The 22,954-nt window shown below is 41.8% G+C and overlaps 1 protein-coding gene across 1 annotated transcript in view; it reads right to left on the bottom strand.

Annotated features, from left to right (window-relative positions):
• The window catches only part of MYH9 (myosin heavy chain 9), a 71,384-nt gene that overhangs the window by 3,564 nt on the left and 44,866 nt on the right, over window positions 1–22,954 (bottom strand). The window contains exons 12-37 of the mRNA XM_027879548.1: window positions 22,315–22,467; window positions 21,607–21,780; window positions 20,644–20,817; window positions 19,907–20,021; window positions 17,343–17,536; window positions 16,888–17,009; window positions 16,452–16,521; window positions 15,348–15,508; window positions 14,545–14,653; window positions 12,323–12,454; window positions 11,463–11,669; window positions 10,829–10,966; window positions 10,205–10,328; window positions 9,240–9,411; window positions 8,437–8,649; window positions 7,846–7,990; window positions 7,145–7,351; window positions 6,088–6,192; window positions 4,734–4,886; window positions 4,126–4,374; window positions 3,437–3,649; window positions 2,587–2,799; window positions 2,072–2,233; window positions 1,257–1,385; window positions 825–913; window positions 497–620 (exon numbers count right to left, since the gene is read on the bottom strand). Coding sequence (XP_027735349.1) covers window positions 497–620; window positions 825–913; window positions 1,257–1,385; window positions 2,072–2,233; window positions 2,587–2,799; window positions 3,437–3,649; window positions 4,126–4,374; window positions 4,734–4,886; window positions 6,088–6,192; window positions 7,145–7,351; window positions 7,846–7,990; window positions 8,437–8,649; window positions 9,240–9,411; window positions 10,205–10,328; window positions 10,829–10,966; window positions 11,463–11,669; window positions 12,323–12,454; window positions 14,545–14,653; window positions 15,348–15,508; window positions 16,452–16,521; window positions 16,888–17,009; window positions 17,343–17,536; window positions 19,907–20,021; window positions 20,644–20,817; window positions 21,607–21,780; window positions 22,315–22,467 — 4,047 coding nt within the window. The remainder of the gene's footprint in view (window positions 1–496; window positions 621–824; window positions 914–1,256; window positions 1,386–2,071; window positions 2,234–2,586; window positions 2,800–3,436; window positions 3,650–4,125; window positions 4,375–4,733; window positions 4,887–6,087; window positions 6,193–7,144; window positions 7,352–7,845; window positions 7,991–8,436; window positions 8,650–9,239; window positions 9,412–10,204; window positions 10,329–10,828; window positions 10,967–11,462; window positions 11,670–12,322; window positions 12,455–14,544; window positions 14,654–15,347; window positions 15,509–16,451; window positions 16,522–16,887; window positions 17,010–17,342; window positions 17,537–19,906; window positions 20,022–20,643; window positions 20,818–21,606; window positions 21,781–22,314; window positions 22,468–22,954) is intronic.

Below are 22,954 nucleotides of genomic sequence, written 5' to 3'. Positions count from 1 at the left end.
AACAGGCAGATTAAGATCACAGTTTCTATAGCAGCCTAACAAATTTCATATGTTTAGTCCATTTGAAATAGCATAGAACTGGCAAAAAATAATTTTCCAAACACATTGTGCCACTGTTCAGCATGTCAAGTTGGAGCAACATGCTACAGATCATCTTTCTCAATACGCCTTAGTAGAGAGAAAAGGGACTGGGAGGGGTTTTTTGGGCGGGGTTTGTTTGTTTGGTTTGTTGTTGTTTTGTTGTTGTTTTTTTTTTATAAACTTGGGAGACTATTCCAGATACCCAATGATTTAAAATTATCAAAACCAGTGAGTTAACATCAGTTTTGGCTGCTATTTCTGTATCATGGTATTCAGCTGTTTCATCTTGCTCACACCTCTGGACTTCTGAGGGCCTGTACTGTACACAGAGCAGCAGCTGGCTTTACTCAGCATGGTTTGACAATTTACACAGACTGGAGGAGCCCTACTGCCATGGTGCACCCTGAACAGGTACCTGAAGATTTGCCTTCTTGAGCCGGTCATTGATTATCTCTGTGTTGCCCTGTTCTTCTTCTAACTCCTCCTCCAGCTGAGCTATCCGTGCCTCCAGGCGTCTCTTCTCCTCCATGGCCAGTGCTCTGTAGGACACAGAATCATGAAAGCATTAAAGCAGCACTGATGGCATCAATGCCTTGGGGAAAATTCACCCCTTGGATACAAAATAAACTGTCTTTCAAGAGCAGAGGGGATAGAGTGTGTGCTGCAGTCTACACAAAAATAACAGCCTGCAAAGTATTTTCTCAAAGCAGCTCCTCCTCCTTTAAATGGGGAATATTACTCACCCTTTACCACTGTTGTTGGCAATCTCATCTGCCAGCTCATCCCTTTCTTGCTGGGCCTGGCGCTTGGCACGCTCAGCAGCTGCAAGTTCCTGGAATGGAAACGAGACGGTCAGTGATCCAATAGGAAGCTACCAATTAATGCAGCATAGGAAAAAGTAGTTACTGGTAATGGCTGGTATGGTTTCTAGCAGGATCCAAAGTTAATTATATGACACACTCTGTCCCTTCTCCACCCTACAGCTTCCTTTGCTTTGCACACTCCTACCACAGCTGTCAGGAAAGGGCCAAATGTTGCATTTTGAAGTGGATCTCACATTTGAGCAGAGCAAAAAGTACAGAAGAGAGGAAACAAAACACTAGCTTAGACCGCTACATATAGTTCTTGGCCAAAGAAAGCAAACCAACCCTTGACTTGCATGCATATTCCATTACCTCCTGCAACTGGATCATCTCTGCCTCCATGCTCTTCAGCTTCTTCTCATTTTCTTTGGCCTGTGCCAGGATCTCTTCTCTGGAAGTGCGTGTGTCCTCCAGTTCCCGCATGTAATCCTTCATTTGTGCCTGAAAAAGGAGAATGGAAATGGATGAATTTTAGAGCACTCACATTAACAGCTTGAGTTTGTTTGTCTTATGGGAAACATGGATGGAAAATGGAAATAGGGGTTCACTGCTCTTCAGCCACCAAAAAGGTTGCTGTAAAAACAAAAGGAATCATACTTTTCACATTTCACAGGTAACAAGGATAAATATAAATGGAAGCAAACAGGACTGCTTATTTGCAGAAAAAAAAGTTTTGTCAGATAAAGGGAGAGGGGAAGGGAGGGTACAGGAAGCTTTCTAGCGAAGCAATGGAACAGCCATTTTAGGGAGGATTTACAGTTTTCTCTAACAACAGATCAGACAACTGCCTGTAGAAATTAAAAAAGCGCAACAGAACCGTCTTGGGGCAGGTTCTAAATGTCATTTATAGTCTTCTAGTTTTGCAGCTCTGTAATCCTTTCCAAAAACACTGACCTGAGGCAAGCAATAGAGTGGACTTTGCCTACAGCTTGTCTCCCAGGGAGTTAAACAGGCAGATTGGGATTAGAAGGATGTTTGAAATGCCAATAAATCTTTTGTGGTAAATTGCTACAAGGTTCTGCTGCTCTAGTGACACTGATGCATGGTTCTCATGAGGTGAAATCTCGTACCCTGTTTCCCCAGGTAAATGCTCTATGCTGACAGTAAAAGCAGTTGCAGTGTCTCACCTGCAGTTTGCGGAGCTGCTTGATGGCTTCTTCACGATTCTTGTTAGCAGTGTCTATATGGCTTTCCAAGTCCTTCAGGTCCAGCTCTAACTTCTTCCTGGCAGCCACAGCCATGGAGCGCTGTTTTCGTTCATCTTCCAATTCCGCCTCCATCTCCCGAACCTGTGTGAAGAAACACAGGCATCAGCATTTCAGCTCCTTCATTTCCCAACACCCACTTTTCACATCCCCCTTTCAAACACTACGTAAGTGCAAGCATGTGACTTGTCTTCATTTTTCCTGGCAGGGGGATGGGGCTAACATTCCTCACTAATAAAGCCTCACGGGTTCCTTTGATAGACAAAGGCTGTTTCAACAATCACGCACACAAGGGAGAAAGTCTCTCACAGCTTTGCAGTGCTGCCTGGAGTGTTACCATTAACAACACTCTGGATTGGCACTGTCTGTCTAACCATCTCTGGACACAAGTGCTTTTATGTACGAAACACTTTCAGGATTTATAGAGCAATTCTTACTTGTCTGATCAGCTGTTTCTTCTTCTCTTCATTCTGTTCATCACGCCCCTGGAGGTCCCGGTCAAACTGTGCCTTCATAGCCTGTTGGTTCACTTCTAGCCGCAGTTTGGCATCCTCTGTGGCCTGCAGTTCATCCTCCAGCTCTTCCAGCTGTGTCTTCATCTCCTCCACCTGCTGCTCCAGGGCTCGCTTAGCTTTCTCCAGCTCATGGACCTACAGCACAGTACCACGCGTGAGGTTTCCTCAAAGAGTGCAGACAATTTAATCTACCCTAACAGCAAAAAAGACTAAGAACAGCCAGCCACATCACACAGAATACCAGAACACTGCATCTGTGCCTTGTATTAGGGCAGATGTGAGCTGCCAGTCTGAATCACAATTACTGTTAGTTCTTGGTTATATATATGCGGTGGTGGGGAGAAAGAGAAAAGCATCTGTCAGCACAGTCCTGACTTATTGCAGACTTATCAGAGCTGGACACCTCTGGTTCTGACAGAATTCAAGAAAATACTGCTTGGTCTTTGATTTTGTTCTTTTCCTTCCATGCCACAACATTTTTGTCTTGAAATATTGGGGTTAATGTCTGCCACTTCCTAGCTAATTGCTGTATTTTACATATTAGGCTCACAGCATAAGGATTTCTGCACAAGGATACCAGTTAATTTTCAGTTTGTCACTACCTCATTTGGGCCATTTCCATCTTTCCCACTTACTAATGTAATAGAAACATAACCCTCACACACTCACAATGTATCCGGTATTCTCTACAACATAAGCTTTTTACAGTATTAAAGTAACAGTATCACCTGTGTGACACTTCCTGCCCAAATAAGTTGAACTTCATACTTACACTTTTCCCAACATCATCCTTTGAACTCATCAGATCTTCCATCTCTGCACGGAACTGCTTATTGACTCGCTCCAGCTCAGCCTTCTGCTCTATGGCTTCTTCCAGGGCTCTGGCCAGGGAGAGGGCCTTAGTCTCCTTCTCACGGGCTTCTGCCTCAGCGCGGTCCCGTTCTTCTGCATACTTGGCAGAGATGGTCTTCTCCTCTGCCAACAGCTACAAGAGCACAGCATCAGTATTCTGAGAAATTACTGATAATTTTCTAACAAGGTGAACATGCAGCTTTTCATCAGAGCCTTCATCAGAAGGAATCAAGAAAATGCTGCTTCACAGAATGAAGCATGCCACCCCATCTTTAACAACTGTGATGACCCCAAGTAAACAACTCCTGATTCTCTAGGCCTCCAACCTATTATTTCCAACTTTGTTTCAGAGATGATCTACAAACAGTGCTTCAAACTCAACCTAGGTTTTGATATAAATGTTATCCCTTTGGGAAAAGGAACATTACTAAGCTTCCTATGCATAGAACAAAATTAATTTACTTCTATTAAAGCTTGTTTCTCCACTCTACATACTCTGCCCTAGTTCAGAAATAAAAAAGCATTCTTCAAGCAGTATTGCTTAAGTATCCTTAAAGCAGACCTGTCAATAAGATGCACCTACTGAACACCCAGTGACTGAAGTCATACCTGATCAAACTTCTTCTGCTTCTTCTCTAGGTTGGAAACGATCTGCCGCTGATGATCCAAGTCCACAGCGAGGTCATCCAGCTCTTGCTGCAGGCGGGTCTTTGTTTTCTCCAGCTTGTCATATGCAGCTGTCTTCTCATCATAACGCTGGCTCAAGCCCTCCAAGTCCTTCTGCAGCTTCTTCCTGGCTTCCTCTGCTGACTCAAGGCAGCCCAGACCATCATCCATCTTCTTCTTTGCATCTATTGCCTAAAGGACAAAGACTGCTCGTGAAGCCACGCCACAAGTAATGCTATATACAGTTTACTGGCACCAGAAGTTTAGGAAAAGAGTCTGCTCATTTCTGAAGGCACTATCCCCGCTCAGGTCATACTGTATGACTGAATGTCCAAAGGAATTCCTGGATAGAAATCTACAACCAGTTCATATGATTATCATCAGAGATCTCCTCATTTCTTCTTTCATCCAAATCAGCAGGATCACCCTTTCCCAGCAAAGGTTGTGTTATTAGAAGCCAAATCCGCATTTAGATTTTACTTCCCTCAAGACAGACCTGCACTTATGCTTCTTCTCGAAAGTCACTGGTTTATGGGATGCAGACTCTGTACCTGTTGCTGAAGAATAGAGATCTGTTTCTCCAGGTTTCTCTTTGCCTCCTCCTCTTCTTCCAGCTGCTCCTTGAAAGCATTCTTCTCATCCTCCATTTGCTTCAGCTTAGTGCTGAGACTCAGTTTCAGGCGAGTCTCCTCCTGCAGCAGTTCCTATAAAGCAGACACACCAGTGGAATTCAGCACCACTCCTTGGCTTTAAACGCTCACAATCCTCATCCACTCTCTCCAGAATGAGTACTTCTGAAGTTGAGTTTAGGTATGCAACTTAATTCAAAGATAAGACAACCAAAGGCAGAGTTTAAATAATTGTCTTCCAGTGATATAGTATAGAAGAAATAAAATATTCAGAAGGGTCTTATTCTCTCCTACACTCTAATCAATAAAGTATACTCCCTACCACACAAGTCTTTCCACAATCCTTTCTCAAATCCACACAAAGTATTAAAACCCTTCCTAACAATAACCAAACTGTACTCTGCTATGTGTCTTTCTCATATTCCAAAGGAACAGACAACAGGCCAAAGTGCTCTAGCATGGTCAACACCAACGCAGAAGTGTACAGCACTGGTCACTTACCAGCTTAGGGCACAACACTGACTAACTTATGCTGCCAGTGCTTGAGCTCAATGATCTGTGGAGACTGACCAATCTTTAAACCAGTGCAGAATTTTTATTTTGCACCCTATCTTTGAGTCTGTTTTTTAAAAAGAGTAGTAAGTAGACAGAACATCAAGGACTGTTCCAGGTTACTTAGTGAGGTCTGATGTGCTCTTCCTTTCCCTTCCAACCTGCTTAGTACTCCATGCTTTACCAGAAGTGTCATACTCTACTAACTGTAAATGGTTGCTTCAATCCCAAAGACTAAGGATGATTTATTTCCTGAAAAAATACCAAATGATTTGAATCTATCACTTCCCCAACATCCACTGAGAATTAAAAAAAATTCTGCTTGACAAATTTACTGGAAATCACACACACATGCACACACACAAAACCCTGTCAAATACTTGACTATGAAGATCTCAAACAAGAACCTAGCATTTCAGCCAGTTCTAGCGCTAAAGAGCTCTCAGGCAGAAAGGTGAGAGAGGAGGACTTCTAAATCCAAGATGGGGAAAGTCACATATGTTGCATATACTGAGGAAGCGGAAGGAAGATAAACAGCTCGTTTCTGTTCAAATGCTCCTAATACCATGTAATATAACCCCTTAGCAAAAGAAATCCACACCCAAAGCTTCGAATTGCTGTATATCCAGTACTTAATGGTGTCCAGAGTGATTTCTCACTTCAACAATTAGTAATGGACACTGGCTGCACCACACACAGTTGCCTTGGTTTCCAAAGCTCTCACCTGTGTATCCTGAAGCTGTGATTCCAGAGCAGAGAAATCCTTTGCTAATTTGATTGATTTGCTGTCAGACTGGTTCAGAAGACCTGTGACATTGTCTAACTCAACCTGAAAGAGAGATCAGATTATCAGTTACTGAATGCATCAGCAAAAACAAAGACAAGAACAGGCAAGCAGCTACGAGACCTAAAAGTGAAAAATGAGGCACCTCTCAACAGTAAGGCATATGTATAATCTCTCCAGGATTTAATTTCCAAATTTCGAGGAATTAAATATGAGAAGTTGAAAAGAAAACTTTACTTGGGATCACTTCTGTTGCATCAGCCTTCTGGTTTTGGTTGTTTTGGGGTTTTTTTAAGGCCTATATGGGATTTTGGACAGCCTGGTAAGCAATTTTAAAAGCTCATATATTAAACTAACTCTCTTCTATTTTAACTGCTTCAGGATTGTATCTAGAGTCCCAAAATTACATTTTCACACTCCAAAAGATAGGGTATACACTGGTAATGCTCAACTTTTAATGACAACTCTCCATAAAAGAGAGGGCCAAAGACAACATTTTATGTGTCTCAAAGGGATTTGTTGTTCCTTTGAAAAAAGGAGGAGAAACCCTAAATTTCCACATCACATTTGAGCCACTCCTCAACACCATCAACCACATTACAAAGTTTCAAGACACTGTCTTCCAAGTGAGTTGCACGATCACCAGTGTGTCTGTGCCACTCTAGGTGCCCAAGCAGCAGAACGCTCACAGAACTGTGCTGTGCACACTGAAGGGGTGCAGACACGCTGACTCTTCCAAGCTTACAAAACTCAAACAGCAGCTGGTTATTTCACCTTCTCAGGGCCGCTCAAGGTAAGTGACATCAATCCAAACGTCCTGCTCTGGCAATGAGTTAAGGGATATGCATAGTCCTTGGGAAGCAAACTATGGGTTTGCTTTTTGTAGGAACCTTATCCTCAGGAAGAACAATTTTTGAAATAGCTAGGAAGAGGTAACACCGTAAAAACTTTTCTCTTCGGCCCTGGGCTGAAGCTAAGGAAAACCCATGCCACTCACCTGCAGTTTGTTAACTCTCTCAGCCAGTTCAGTCTTCACTCTTTCGCCTTCTGTGAATTTCACCTGCAGCTCCTGGAGCTGAGCATCGACTTTTTTCCGCTTGTGCTCAGCATCCCCTTTGCCCTGCAGAAGAGCCTTCACCTCATTGGACAGTTCAGCCTTCTCACTTTCCAGAGCTTGTTTTGCTTTTTCAAGATTTGCTTTCACCTGAAGAGGAAAACAAAAAGCAAAAAAAACCCTCAGATTTGAGATATGGCAGGATCCTTCCACTTGAGTACATGTTTTTTCCAACAAGCAAGCTAATGTTCAATGTTTAGCAGCTAATTTGTAGACTGCTTAGTCAGAAAAAAACAATTTGAACAGCCTGCTGATAAGTAGCAAACAATCTAATAATCAGAGAAGACAACAACACAGAAGAAGGTCTCGCACCATCAGATTTCCAAATGAAAGGTGGTGCAAGTCAATATGTGGTAGCAGTGAAAAGAATTTCCAGGCTGTGCAGTATAATATGCCTGATGGGGGAAAAGAGAATCAATGCAACTGTTTAAAACAGCTTTATATATGCTTCATAGTAAAAAATGATCTATGAAGGGAAGAACAAATGTATCAGAAGCCTAGTGCCATGAACACTTCATGCTCTTCTGCAGCTCTCATTTGAGGGAGGTTGACTGCTTTGGCCTTGTGTTTTCTGTTTCACGTACCCGTTTGGTTTGTTCTAACTGCTCTGCCAGCTCTTCAATAGCTTGTGAATGTTTCTGCCTCATCTCTTGGATTTGAGCCTCATGAGTCTTCGCCTCATCTTCAAGAGTTTTCTTCAAAACCGTTACTTCTTGTTCTCTCTTTGACCTGCAAAATTCACAAATTCCACTTAGATGCCAAGGAAGGAATCGAGCAGAGGTGTATACCCATCAACAGTACCCCTAGTGCAGAAAAATGCCACGGTCTGTTTAGCTCTACATGCTGTACAGACATTTTTCAAAGTCAGCACTTAGCATTGCATCCTTCTTAAGCACCAGCTGGCAGCATTACTTTCAGACCGAAATTATGAATGTTTCAGGGTACCACTAGCACTTGGGTTAGGGAGCAAATCAACTTTCTTGCATCAAGTGAGGTACTGCAGTCTGGACTACAGTTTGCATACCACCTCTTTCTGTAGTCACTGAGGCTGCCAACCAGCCTACCCTGACAAAGGCAAAGGCTTGCCATGGTAAGAGACTGAAAGTGGCAGCATTTATTAAAAGCAGTTAAAACCAAAACCAAATCAAGATAACACAGCTCCATGTTGGAGTTACCTCAGCTCTTGCTGAGCAGCTGTAGAATCTAGTGTGTCTTCTAGCTCTGTTTTCAACGCTTCCAGCTCTTCTCCCAGATCCCGCTTCTGTTTTTCAGCTTTATTCCTGAATGCTCTCTCCGACTCCAGGTCTTCCTGCAGCTCAGTGATCTGGGATTCAAGTTCCCTGATCTTTTTCAGGGCCATGTTCTTCTGAGCTGCCTCTTCTTCCACTCTGTTCAACACAAGGTTTTGGTCAGAGCCAGACTTTAACCATACACAAATTAAAACAACCTGTCCTACCAAGAATAATCAAGAAAAAAAGCTGGTTTTGGTCAGCTCTACAATATTACATTCAGACTTTGATCCATATATGATCTACAAATTCTAAGCTCTATTTATTTCCCAATACTTGAGAGAACACAATTTCTTACCTCAAAGAAGGGGACAGAGAGAGACTGACAACAGAAGAAAGCAGAAGAAAAAGCACTATTTTACATTGGAAATGGGACACGTAACTGAATAGATGAATACAGCAACTACCAGAGAGACAGTGTGTTGACACTACTTTTCAACTCCATCTGAAATATTACTAGTCCAGTGAAATGCATGCAGTGTCCATTACATTTACAGTCTAGTTCTGTATGGAGAATGTGGCAGTGAGCAGCAGCCAAAGAACCGTAATGTTGAGGACATGGATCTTTAACAGTGCACAGGCTAAAATACAACATCCACAGACTGCACTTAGTCCCTATTCCAAGTGACACAAGACAAGAAATACTTCCCAACCTGGTGGTCCCTGAAGCCCACAGGTCAGGTTCTCACCTAGCTAAGGCTGCCTGCAGCTCCTCTTCCTTCTTGGCCAGCTGCATTTTGAGTTCTGCAATCTGAGCCTGCAGCTCAGCAATCTGGTCATGCAGATCACTGGAGTCCCCTTCAAGCTTCCGACGAGTCTTTTCCAATTCCTGCCTCTGCTTTTCTTCGCGTCGCAGGCGTTCTGATGGAGATGGGGACACGTTTAGTTACACGCATGACACACACTCAAAGAACATTGTTCAAACACAGAAAAATAGATCTATTTAAGCAGTGGTTTCTTTCCTAATAATACAATTGTCAAAACTGTAGCTGGAGTGCATTAGGACGACTACCCCCATATTTTGCCCTCAAACCACATCTGGGCAATTTCCCTTCCCCTCACCTTACAGCCAAACCTCCTCCCCCTTTTTGCTGTAAGAATGGCAGCACAACGCCAGTCTCACACCACGCAGGCATAAGCATTCATCAAGTGATGCTGAACACAAGGTCTGTTCCTCCTTTACTGAAGCTAAAGAGGCTGGCTCCTGCTGTGTTAACCTGGGCAGTCTCCAGATGAAGAGCCTCCTAGAACTCTGAAGAACTTGTGCCAACAGGCTATCAGAGACAGCACTAACCCTGACAGACTGATGCTGCTGGAAGCAGAAAAGTGGAGACACTTCCACAGCAGGAGAAGAAAGAGAACCAGCCTCTCTTCTCCATTGGCCTACTGCATTAGAGAGGATTTTTATTTAGATCAAGGGCTCAGCTGACAAGGCACATAACCTTCAGCCAGCACAGCTCTATCAAATCAATCAATAGCTTACACACTATGGACTGATTTTTAACCCCTCAGAAACTGGGGAGGACTAAAACTCTAGAAATTAAACAGAAGTTCAACAAATTTTAAAAAGAAACCACCTAAAACTAATTAGACAAGGTCTTCGCAGAATCTGTCTTTAATTAAAAAAAACAAAACAAAACAAAACCAAAACCACCTTCAAGGTCTGTGATCATGGCCTCATGCTTATTCTTGAGTTTGGCTAAACTCTTAGATTTCTCCTCTTCCTCTGTCAGGTTTGTTGTAAATTCAGACATTCTGTCTTCCAACAGTTTCTTTTCCTGTAAAATTGGGAGGGCAGTGTCAAAGCAGTTGCTGGGATTACAGGATGTTTTTTCAGAGCTGACTGTGCTTATACATGTCAATGTCATGAGTGCCTACTCTTGCTACAAACTCGGAAAGAAAGAAATCCTTTCAGAATCACAGACAGTTTTCAAATAAATTTGAATTTAAATTAAAGATTTTTATTTGATGGTCCTTTCAAAACTGAAAGGGAAATCTGCTAATGAAATAACTTGATACGGCTTGGCATAACAATGTATCAGAAAATGTTTGCTCATGGATCATTACTTAGTCAAGGCTACTTAAACATCACACAATAGTGACTGTCAAGAATATAAGCAGTCAGCTAATTTCTAAAATTTAGGTCAAAATTCTCAAATACAACACTGACCTAATTAATAAATTTCCCTGTAAGAGGGGAAGGGTCAGCCTTTGGAGGTGGCTCTTAGAGAAACACCTGTATATTTTTAGCCTGTAGAAAAAGCTGCAGGAGTCTTACCTTAGCCAATTTGAGATTCTGATCTTCCAGAACTAGCACATCTTCTTCCAGTTTCTTCAATTTGGCTTCTGTGGTCACTTTTTCTAGCTGCAGCTTCTGCCTTGCACTTTCCTCTTCTTCGAGCTGCTCCTCTAGTTCCTTCATGACACCCACAGAAAAGGAAGATATTGGTCAGTGCTGCTCACCTACCCATGTAACAGCACAGGGGCAATACTGAAATGGAAGGGTTCTTCACCCTTCTTTCAAGGTTTTATTAGTAGCTCCTAGAGTGACATCTCTGTCATGACTTAATGCAACATACTGCATCCTAACCAGCAGGTTTTCTGGCAGAATACACAATGCTATATTTTGCAAAAGAACAATACCTTTCCTAAAACAAAACAAAGACTTGTCTAATTATTTGAGAAGTGGCTGTCATCTTCAAGAATGGGACAGCTCGTTCCAGATGACCGACTGAACGCCTCAGGCTCAGCAGCAGAATCGCTGCATTCTATTGCTGTTTCCACTCATAGATTTTTCTATGCCTTTTTTTCCCCCCCGCTCTCTCTTTCGTTTCCCTCCAAACTGAGTTAAAGAACCACTCTAATCTTTACTCTACTCTTACTGACAAGAGATAGCATTCCTAAGGCATTACCTGGATGTTCTGCTGCATTTTCTTCTTTTCAGCCTGAAGATGTTGACACCGTTCTTCCTCTTCCTCCACCCTTGCTTCCAGGTCATGACATATCTCCTCCAGTTCTTGTTTCTTGGCTGTCAGGCGGGCTCTTATCTCCTCAGCTTCAGCACAGAGTTCGGTTTCTGCTTGCAACTGTTCCTGCAGCTGCATCTTCTCTGCCATTAGCTACGTTGGATGCAAAGCCACAAATAAGACAAGTTCCAACTTACCAAAGCACTTAGCAATCTGTGTTAAGTGAAGTTATGTGTTCCTGCATTCCACGGTTACAGTTTTAAGCACTGCAGCACTCTCCTGCTGCTAATCAAAAGCTAAATATCAAATCACAGTTTCAAGTGTTGGTTCTCCTTCACAAACCACATGATGCAACCCCGTATCATGTTAGCCTTCACAAATTTCTCAAGATCATATCCATTTGAAATAAGGACACTGTCTGTTTGCCCCTGCAAAAGTAACGAATAATTATCATCCCTACAGAAAAACAATCCTGATTCCACCTTCTGTGTTCCAAACAGAAAGGATTCCATAAATGATGAGATTGAATTCAACCAGCTTGCTATAATACACGGCCAAAGGAGCCTTTTCTTCACATAATGCCTCTAGAACAATAATAGGTGGTCACTGTACAAAATGACCTGCTGAAGGAACTAAGCTGGGAAGAGGGGCAAAGGAAATTGACCAAGTTGGCAGCCAAGTCACACGTTTCAGCAAGTTGCAATCCTGCAGCTTGTCCATCAGACCAAGAAAGCAAAGGAGGTGCTCTCAAGCAGTTGGACAAGTATAGAGAGAACAACTTTTACATGTCATATTTTCAAACTCACCTGAGCCTGGAAGGTCTCCATCTCAGACAGCCTATTTTCTGCGGCTATCTGCTTCTCCTTGACTTTTATCAGTTCTTCTTCTTTGGCCATCATCTCCTCTTCCTGTCTGCTTACTTGCAGAAGGGGCTTCACCTGAAAGGGAAACCAAGGGAATGAGATGTATGTAAGGAACAAGGGAAACACAAAAAAATGCTCTTGCACTTGATAAGAACTGAATAAAAAACCATTTTACATAAGTGTCATATATGAAGGACTGACCAGTTCTTTTTTGTGAACACTGAGTGAGTCAGAGGACTAGATATCATCTACTCTGTCAAGAGCACACTTTCTGTCTGTCCATCTATTCCCGTGGAATGGGATGCATAATGAAAGGGTTCAGTAATTTCCAGACCCTCAAGGGTTAAGTAGTAATAGTAAGAGAATAAAAAAAATTGCCATATAGTGGGGAAATTCACATCTAAGTCAATGTCATATATGTGGGCTTCTGTAAGGCCTTTGACCCAGTCCCCCAAAACACCCTTCTCTCTAAATTGAAGAGATATGGATTTGATGGGTGGAGTGTTTGGTGAATCAGGAACAGGCTGTGTGGTTAAATCCAGAGGGTAATAGTCACCAGCTCAATGTCCAGATGGAGACTGGTGACAAGTGGTTCCCTCAGGAGTCCTTACTGGGACCAATGTTATTTAATATCTTTGTTAATGACACAGATGAAGGGATCGAGTGCACCCTCGGTAAATTTGCAAATGACACCAAGCCGAGCAGTGCCACTGACGCACAGGATGCCAACCAGAGGGACCTGGACAACCTGAGAAGTGGGCCCATGGGAATCTCATGAGTTTCAATGAGGCCAAGTGCAAGGTCCTGAACCTAGGTCAGGGCAATCCCCTGTCATCAATATAGGCTGAGGGATGAAGGGATTGGGAGCATCCCTATGGAGAAGGACACGGAGGTTTCTGGTAGATGAAAAACTGGACATGAGCTGGCAGTGTGCTCTTACAGCCCAGAAAGCCAGTTGTGTCTTGGACTGCATCAAAAGCAGTGTGGTCAGCAGGTCAAGGGAGGGGATTCTGTCCCTCTAATCTGGTGAGATTCCATCTGGAGTACTGACTGTGTCCAGGTCTGGGGTACTCAGCCTGCTAGAGTGAGTCCAGAGGAGTGTCACAAAAATGATCAGAGGGCTGGAGCACCTCTCCTATGAAGACAGGCTGAGAGAGCTGGAGTTTTTCAGTCTGGAGAAGAGAATGATCCAGGGAGATCTTATAGCACCTGCCAGTATTTAAACAGGGTTTCTAAAAATCAAGGGGCCAAACTTTTTAGGAAGCCCATTGTGATAGGACAAGGAATCATAGCTTTAAATTAATAGAGGGTAGATTTAGACTATATACAAGGATGGAATTTTTTACAATGAGGGTGGTGAAACACTGGAACAGGTTTTCTAGAGAAGTGGTGAATGGATGCCTCATCCGTGGAAATTCAAGGTCAAGTCTAAGCAAACTGATCTAGTTGAAGATGTCCCTGTTCATTGCAAGGGGGTTGGGTTAGATTACGTTTAAAGATCCCTTCCAACCCAAACTACTTGGTAATTCTATAAAAAAAACCCAAACACCACTCATCTCTGTGCCTACCCCATCAAAACCCCTTAGAAGTAATTTCACAGGAAGGAGAAGAAAAGTTTGAACTCTGCTCTCAACTCTCATTTAGATGCAAAGTCTCAAGGCTAAAAAGCAAGAAATCTAAATAGATTGAGAAAAGAAACCACTTCTTCATATGTTCACTGTCTTTGTAAAGGTAAAATATCTACAAGTATTACAGCAAGATCAGACCTCAACGCTTTCCCTTCACTTTTGCAACCCTGGACAAAGAGATGGCAAGTCACCCCCATAATAATAATTTTTGCCCAGCTAAACTGACCAGCCACATGGCAAGTGACTCTCTGAACTTCCACACCATCAAAGCAAGTGATTCCTTTACTCTGCTTAGCCATAAACTATTAAAAGATTACTTCTGCTTTCCCACAACATTGCTTGGATATAGCCTTGTATCTGATTTATGCAGACATTTTGCATAGCTATAAAATACACTATGATATTCCCTGTTTAAATAAATCACAGTGCAGTTTCAAGCCAGCCCAATTGCAGAGAGAGTGATTTTTGTGCTCTGGTTCAACCTGAGAAGCTGAAATCACAACCAAACTGTTGAAATTGCAAAGGGAAAAATACTACCTTGGTGAACAATCTCCACCACTGCCAGTTCCGCAGTTTCAAATAAGCAGCACAGTTTCTCTGAAGCACTTTCATAGCTGTCAATTGCTGCTGGCGCTTGGCAAAGGCTCTGCAAAGTAAGGGGAAGTCAGACAAAGGAACACAGCAGCACACAATTCTCACCAGCAAGCCCTCTCTTAAATACTTCTATGTTTTTTCTTTAGAAGGTTCTCTCCTAAAAAAACAGCAATGTTTTCAGTGAACTTTCTCTCTTTTCAAGTTTTTTTCTGCTCAGGTAAGAGTGGCTATTCTTTTCTTTGTTCAATTTCCTATTTAATAAATTTTTCCCTAATGTATTCTAATCTGAAAAGCCTCATATTTTCATTTGCAGAAAGGGAGATCAGGAACAGAGATGTGTTTTCCCACCAAACTGAGAGGTACTGCTTTTGTTCTTACAACTGTACCATTTGCAGCCCTGCCTATATAGCTTAAGAGAACCCCTAGACCTCCTGGATCAGTACTGTATTAAGACCTTCTCATTTTCACCTCTGCAATTTGCAGCACTTCTGTCAAAAACCTGGTCTGCTGCATAGCATTCTTATAAAGAGGAACAGACTTCACTGCTCAGGTAGTTTCTGGGATAGCTGAACACAGAGAATCTGGCAGGTGCCAGAAGTCTGGCCTTACAGAGATGAAAAAGCCCTAAAGGACCAACGAATAAATCATGACCTTTCTGGCAAAAAATAATTTCTAGCTACCTTTTTTTGAAGATAAACTTGTACATGAATAGGAGAAACATGCACTTTAAAAATTATGATCCTTACTTTCTGGCCAGGTAGCCTCTGCAGCATGCTTGGAAGCCAATAATGACATCTGTGATCTTCAGGTCTCTCTCTTCTTCAAGATGAGCAAGGACTCCAGCTCTGAAAAACACTTTACTCTGTCCAATTCTGTAAAGGTTGGAATCCAGCTCCAATGCTTTGATCTAAAATGAGAGAGAGAAGAATTCATGTCCTGGAAAGGCTGCTTCATGTGAAACATCACAGAACCTATTTGTGTCCCACAACTGTATGACATCCCTTCCCTACAATGAGCCGCTCAGGCCAACCAAAGTTGCTAACTCCCAACTCCTGCTCTGTCCCAATTAAGAGAAGCTCAAGCTCAACCAAGCCCAGCATGAAATGGAGGCAACCACAGACAGAAAACATGACAGAAATCACTGTTTTATACAATATCACATCAAGTAGCCAGAATACAAGGAAGTTGTAAGGAACATGTCTAGTCCTGAGAGCCCTCTTCCTTTCCTAGAGGAAACATATCTGTTGAGCCTTCCTAATCACTTTTCCCAGCCCTAATCTTCGTCAAAAAAAGACACCACAACCCAACCTTCCTGCAAAGGATTTGCTGTCAATGCTTATAATAGTTAAGAATAATGTGCTATATTCCCTTCAGACAGAAAAAAAGGGAATCCCTTACAGCCAAATTCAATTCAGTCTTCCCTAGCCATCAAGGCAGAGCCAAAGCTTTTCCTTTGAAGCGGGCAATTCTGCAGAAATTAATTGGAGCCTTCACCAAAAGCATTTGTCAACAGCAGGCCATTACAAAAAGTTTATTGAGGCTTATACTTTAGGCATGTGCTAAAGATAACATTATTGCTTCTAAGCATTTGGATTCTGTGAACACTGCTGGCATCTCAAAGCATATGCATCCGTGGAAACAGAAAGATCCTCTTTGCCTAAGATTACTGAACCTCATGCTAGCCAAAAGCCTCCATCCATGAAGCCAAGAGAAGGCTTTTTGCACCCCTCTCTCAGACAAAACATTTGACTTTGGAATTTTGGTCTGATATATTTAGCATTCACAACTCTAACTTTTAAATCACACTCCTAAAGCTTATTCTATTCAATAGAATTTCTGGGATGTCTTACCATCAGCACACAAGCCTGCTTTCCATCCATAAATCCTTTGGGAATTGCATTTGGAGTTAAGATTTCATATCTGAAAACGAGAAAGCATCAGACCAGTTACACAAGTATATATTTAAAACAACAACAAATGAAATAAATCAGTATGCATTCCTATGCCATTATGAGTTTGACAGTTTACAGGAAAAAATTCCATCTCTATTCAAAAGAGCATGAAGGATCAGTCTTGGATAGAGTCCTCTACACCTCACCTTAACTACATCCCTACTAGAGAAATCAAAGATGCTTTCAGAAGGCTTAGTGCCAGGGAATACCAAGATACAGATGTGTTGCCTTTGAAAAAATAGTCATCTAGTTGAAATAAAATACTTCAATTTTTCTACTTATGTCTTGACTTTGCCAGGGCAAAGACTGCTTCAGATTCTTTTCTAGGGCTCACCTTTGTCTGAATTCCTGGAATACGACTCTGTTGGGGAAACCTTGACGACAAATGCGGATTCCCTCCAGCACTCCGTTACAGCGAAGCTGGTCGAGGACCAAGTGGGGATCTAGTTTTCCAGCCTAGTGAGGAAAACGTAGATTTTATAAATACCACAAAGCTTTTACAAAAGGGGCTTACCCCCTTGCCTCTCCCTCTTTTTTGTAAAGCAGTCAGTTCTCTCTTTTCCAGTTAGAAACAACTGAAAGCTTTAATGCCACCTTATGAAGAACTGCAAAGATCAGTCTCCAAAATTTTAGCAAGTGTACAGTTATTTAGGACAACCTTAAAAAGATACTCTGAGAAAACAGGACCTCTTCAAGATCTTTTGCAAAACCTGACAAAAGACAGCAACCCAGCCACACGCCCCAGGAAGCCCAGGTACGACTGCCTGAGCTGTGCTGTTTTGACTGTACCTTCTTCTCATGGTTGGGGATAATGCAACGGACGAAGTTGGGGTTGGTGTTCCTCAAGGTAGCCATCAGTTTAGCCAGCTGTTCTTTATAGAGCTGTCCCACTGTTCGGAACATACCCTTCCTGGTTTTAAAGGCCCCTGGCAACGCTGTATCTGACATACCAGCTACCTGATCCAGCCCAACAATACGGTCAACTAGAGAGAGCACAAGAAAGAGTGTTAAAATTCGGGCACAAACAAAGGAAGCACTGGAACATACAAGGAACATCTGGGTAGAACAGGATCAATGAGAGGAGCTGCAGGATCCTTTTTGCTTCATCTCTACACAGATGTCGACTCCTGTACAGAACTTGTGCAGGGATAGGAGCAGGAAGGAAAAGAAAGCATCAGCTCACTACAGGAAGTTTGATTGATGGAGTCAAACTTACTCCCAAACATATTCTACTGATGCCCTGGATGGCAGCTCTGGAAGAGCAATCTAGAAGTGAGTTTCAGATGCTTCTACTTGCTTAGCTTACAATGGAAAACAACAAACCAAAAGTTCTAGCTCCTAGCCCAGCAGAGTCAACTATTAGTTAACTCTGATCCAGAAGAGGCCACAGACAGAGAAAAAGCCCAGCTTCACTCTCGCATTACAGGCAGGACTGGTGATCAGAAAAGCCATACCCACTTGTGAACTGAACAAACATGGTAAAAGGCATGATAGAAACCAAACCTGAATATGCCACTGTTTGAGTTGGTTTTGGAGTACAAGTATTCTGTGACAGACATGAACAATACCACTGGGAGAGAGTCAGAACTTCCTGCCCCAACAGTTTCTCCACCATGTCACAGTGACATGCAAGCACTAACAAAGTCATCGCCTTGATGGATGGACTCCACAGACCCTTTCTTTTTTTATTTTTTTTTTATTTCCCCGCAACAGAAGCCAGCTGGATATGACAGTAGCAGGGGCAAAAAGAAACTAAAGCACTACTGTTTCCCATTGCTTTTCTACATGGAGAAAAAAATTCACCCATCCAACAAAAGCCAACTGTATCACTATAAATTTCCATACCCCTGGTACATTTTTATTAAGTGCTTCAAGCTACTTTTCACTATCTTGGTTGGTTGATGACTACGCTCAGGCTCCCAATCTTCACTTCAGAAAACACACCAGTTTGTGTTCAACTGTCTTCTGATTAAAAAAAAAACCCCACAACTGCTAAGAGACATTTCTACAAAAGAATAAACAAGAAAGAATATTCTGATTTACAGTTAATGTTAATTTAGAACTGCTCACTTCTAGAGCAGCTGTTAGAACAGGGTCAAGGTTGCTTTATCAGAAAGAAAAGAAGGTTATGTTACTAGATGACATCACAGGGAAATCCACAGAAGTGTGTCCCAGATTGTGGCTGTAACAATCCTCTTAAAAATCTTGAGCCCTGCAATCTACATCAAGATGGCAAAACGGACAGTCACTTGCAACAGGAGATCCAGCTAAGAACAATAAATGAAAACTGATAAGCCATAGTCAGTTGACATTTCAAGTCCAAACGGAGTGTCACACAGCAAAGGCCTTGAGAGGCACAGCTTGCTGACAACCATTTTTGATCCAGTATAAGTTCCTCTGCCAAACTAACTTTCTTTTAAATGATCAGTTGCTGACGTTAAATCCCAATACCAGAACTAATGTTAAACTGGATTTCAGTTCATATGCAGTCTTGGAAATCTTCCTTCCAAATCTTGCAAGAAATACAGCCTTGCTAGCTCTACATTCAGACAGTTGTCAGGGACTTGCCTTTAGCTGTTCCTATCCAAGTCTTGCAAGAGCAACTTTTAGCACCTCAATACATCCCTATTTTTCTTGTATCCACTAGTAAGGTGAGTTTTGCTTAAAATTCCATGAGGAGCTACTAGCACAAAGCAGAGGAAATGAACAAGAAAGACAGGCAGGTATGACAAAGGGACAGAGAGAAGTTAACGGAAGCATTTCTTGCATGGCTCTAGGATGCATCACACACATGACACGACAGCTGGGTTTCTCAGTCACCTGGTTCTAGATGAAGAATAGGAAAGTGTTGATAGAAATAGGCTCTCTGAACCTTCTGCATCTCTGCAACAGACAGAGACGTCAAAGAAAACCTACCACAGAAAGTGACAGTAACAGTAAGACTCAAAAGCAGATAAACCCAGAGAAGATAGAGTAAAATACTGAACAACACTGCAGAAGGAGCACGCTAGTTGCAGGAATGAAAACAGATTTTGAGTTTGAGTGTTGCAGCTATGCAAGCTGCTGGGACATAATGGCACATTCATATTTTATCCTGGTATTCTTGGTTTTGAGAAATAATTGTGATATATATTCAGGAAGCTTAATGTCAGTTGAGCCTTTCTCTTAAGTTAAAGTGAAGTTTTAATGAAATACCATAATCTAAGCAAAGGATGTTCCAGATAACGCTCATCTTGGTGGCTTAGTCTTCAGAGGAAAAAAAGCAACACAGCTCATCATAGACTTCTGATGATCAAACAAACTCTTCCACATAAAATAAGACAAAACAAATGAAATTAAGGTTAATTACATACCATCTTTCCACAGCTCAGACACAAACTTATCCGACGACTGGTGGAGAAGAGTAGCGATATTATCGTTCAGCGGATCCATGTTCTTCATCAGCCATTCATCTGCCTTATAATCCACCTGGAGAAGACAAACACATCAAGAAAATTGGGGGGCAATTTTCTGCACCCCAAGATGCATCAACATCTGGCGCAGTCTGTAAAAGTAGCTGAGGTTTGCAAAATCAAAAACAGATTACCTAATCATTCTTGGATTTGCCATCAAAGTAAGCATACCTACGGATTTCAAACCCTTACTAACAGCTGCAAGTTCTGTTCTGTCAGTAAAGGGAATGGATTTGCCATGCTAGTTTGCACCACCCAAAGCGTGACACAAAATAACTGCATTATCATTTTTGCTGATCGAGTCTTGATGCAGGTTTCTGAAAAGCACCTCTAATCTCACCAAATCACAGAGAACAAATTTAAAATGCTGTCAATTTGATGTGTCTTGAACTATATACACGTATTTCAAGTTTGATATTATATATAGATAGATAGACATATATATATATATATATATAAATTTGCAGGCAAATATCCTTAAGCACTGTAAGGTCCATAGTAATGGAAGAATTTCATGAAATCCTCCAGTGGTTTCTCATAGGCAACTGTTTCGGTGAGTAGCCATTTCTAAGAAGCCGTGATTATATATTACAAAATACAGCAGACATTCCAGTGTTCACATTTCAGCTATTCTTTACCTTGCCAGCATAATGTATGATACAGAAGTCAGCTTTGTCTTTCAGCTGTTTTGGCTTCTGAAATTTGGGGTGGGTGCCTTGTTCTTGCACAACTTTTTCCACAAAGCTTTTGTCTGTTGCTTTTGGGAACCAGCACTCTTCATCCAGCAGGGCCAGTATACCAGGAGGCCCAGCCTTAAAGAAGGGAAACACCACAACATCATTAAATACATGATTACACCAATAACTAACATCTTTAGATGGCTAGAGAAAAAAGAAAAAGGATTCCTAAGCTTGATCCACATCACATTCACCTGCTGTGTGGTATCAGTTTAACTACTTCCTTAATAATAGAAACTGTTAATACTTCAATATCCTCATCTGAATTCTGACCACTCTCATGATAAAGTCTCTTCTGTGACATTTGTCTAGGTTGTTTTTTGGGGAAAAAATATCTTTTTTTAATACAAGAAACATTATCACACTGTTCTCTAAATATATCCAGGTGTCTAGATGCAGAAGGCCATAGGTGAAAATTTCACAAACTAGTCCTTACTACTGGAACATCTATTAGGAAATTTATAAATTTTCAAGTTTCATTAGAGCAGAATGAATGTAACAGTGATTGACAGCTTCTCATCACAGCTGTAGTTAACTAAGTTCACACTACTTATGGTAAGCTATACATACATCTAGCACTATGCAGATATACACAAATGAAGACAATTTAGTGAGAGGAAAACATGGCTGACTATATTTATTTTCAGGCAGTGTTTCCTACAGAACTGAAACTAACAGCTCTATTGGTAACACACTTTCAGACAAAGAAGAAACTGTTCATTTCTGCTTCTAATCATCACAGTGTCAGTAGAAGATTATGAAAGCTAGAAGTCCAGTGTCCAGTCGACAGGTAGAGGTGATGTCCTCAGTGACAAAATCAGTGCAGCCATTTCTTGCTGCTCCATGGTAGAACAACAAGCTTACCGGCTTCTCTATGAGGTCAATGCAGGGCTGCAGATCCAGGCCAAAGTCAATGAAATTCCACTCTATGCCCTCCCTCTGGTACTCTTCTTGCTCCAGAATGAACATGGTGTGGTTAAAGAGCTGCTGCAACTTTTCATTTGTGTAGTTAATACACAACTGCTCAAAGGAGTTCAGCTAATGAAGAAAAAGGCAGAAAGATGTTTGAACAATTGCTTTTGTAGACACACCTACTATTCTCTTAGCACAAAAGATTGTATCTGTAGTTCAGGAATTCAGGCCAATGTTCTGTGTGGGGCAGACAGTCTATTGTCAATAACCCCTTTGGTTATGAACTGCCTGTACTGTCACGTGCCGCTGCATCACTGCTGCAGTCCCTAGGGAAGTTCATACACTTTGTTCCTCAGGCTTTGCAAAAGAATGTTTAGTTGTAAACAGCAGAAGAATTACTGCAGCTGCTTAACCCAGGAACAGAAAAGACTGTTTTTCTCACACATGCAGAGCTGACAAGTCCTCTTCATACGAAGAGGAAGCAACAGAAGCCTGAAGACAAATTCCTAAAAGCATATGGACTGGAAAGTCCCCTTTTAATCCTCATATGTAAAATCAGAGCAGGGAAAGCGAGGGAAATTTCTTCAAAACTTCTAAATTTCTTCAAACAGTAAGGAAAGGATAAATAACCTACAGTGCAAGGACCTGACATCTCCTTACCTCAAAAATCTCAAAGCCAGCAATGTCAAGGATTCCAATGAAGGATGCACCCTGTCGCTTGGTCTTATCCAACGCCTTGTTGATCCGCATAACCAGCCACCGGAACATACGTTCATAAGTGGCTTTAGCCAGCGCTTCAATGGCAAAATCAGCCTAAGCAGCAAAAAGATAAACATCAGGAGTTACATTTTACCTTTGAATTTGTGAAGCCAAATCCCTCCCTGACACTACCCTACCTGTGTTTGATATAAATACTATGTGTACTAAGAGATTAAACATCAAAATACAACGGCAGCATGGAAAGACAACCTGTGACTGTTTCTATTCTTCAGTCTCTTCCCAATCCCTTCCATGTTATGGGGGCATGTTTCATTATCCAAAGAATAAGGATGTGTTCATAAAGAAGTTGGGCAGTAAGCACAGGGGTTTTGCTCCATTCAAGCAGTCACTAGCTCCTAGGTCAGGCTTCACCTTGAGCACAACCTGACTCAAGAGCTTTACAAAATTTTCAATTAATTTCAAGGGTAAGAAGCAAATTTTTCCATCCTTGTAGCTGACCTACTCAAAAATAGTGCTTTTTGTATTACACCAACTCAAATATATCACCCTTGCACACCACACTGAAAGAACTTATTCCCTA

Source organism: Empidonax traillii, unplaced genomic scaffold, assembly GCF_003031625.1.
Source record: "Empidonax traillii isolate 1590-97213 ecotype Southwest subspecies unplaced genomic scaffold, ASM303162v1 scaffold55:size2822071, whole genome shotgun sequence".
Taxonomy (NCBI): domain Eukaryota; kingdom Metazoa; phylum Chordata; class Aves; order Passeriformes; family Tyrannidae; genus Empidonax; species Empidonax traillii.
Note: the sequence above shows the minus strand (reverse complement) of the source record. Positions and strands in the feature narration are given on the sequence as shown.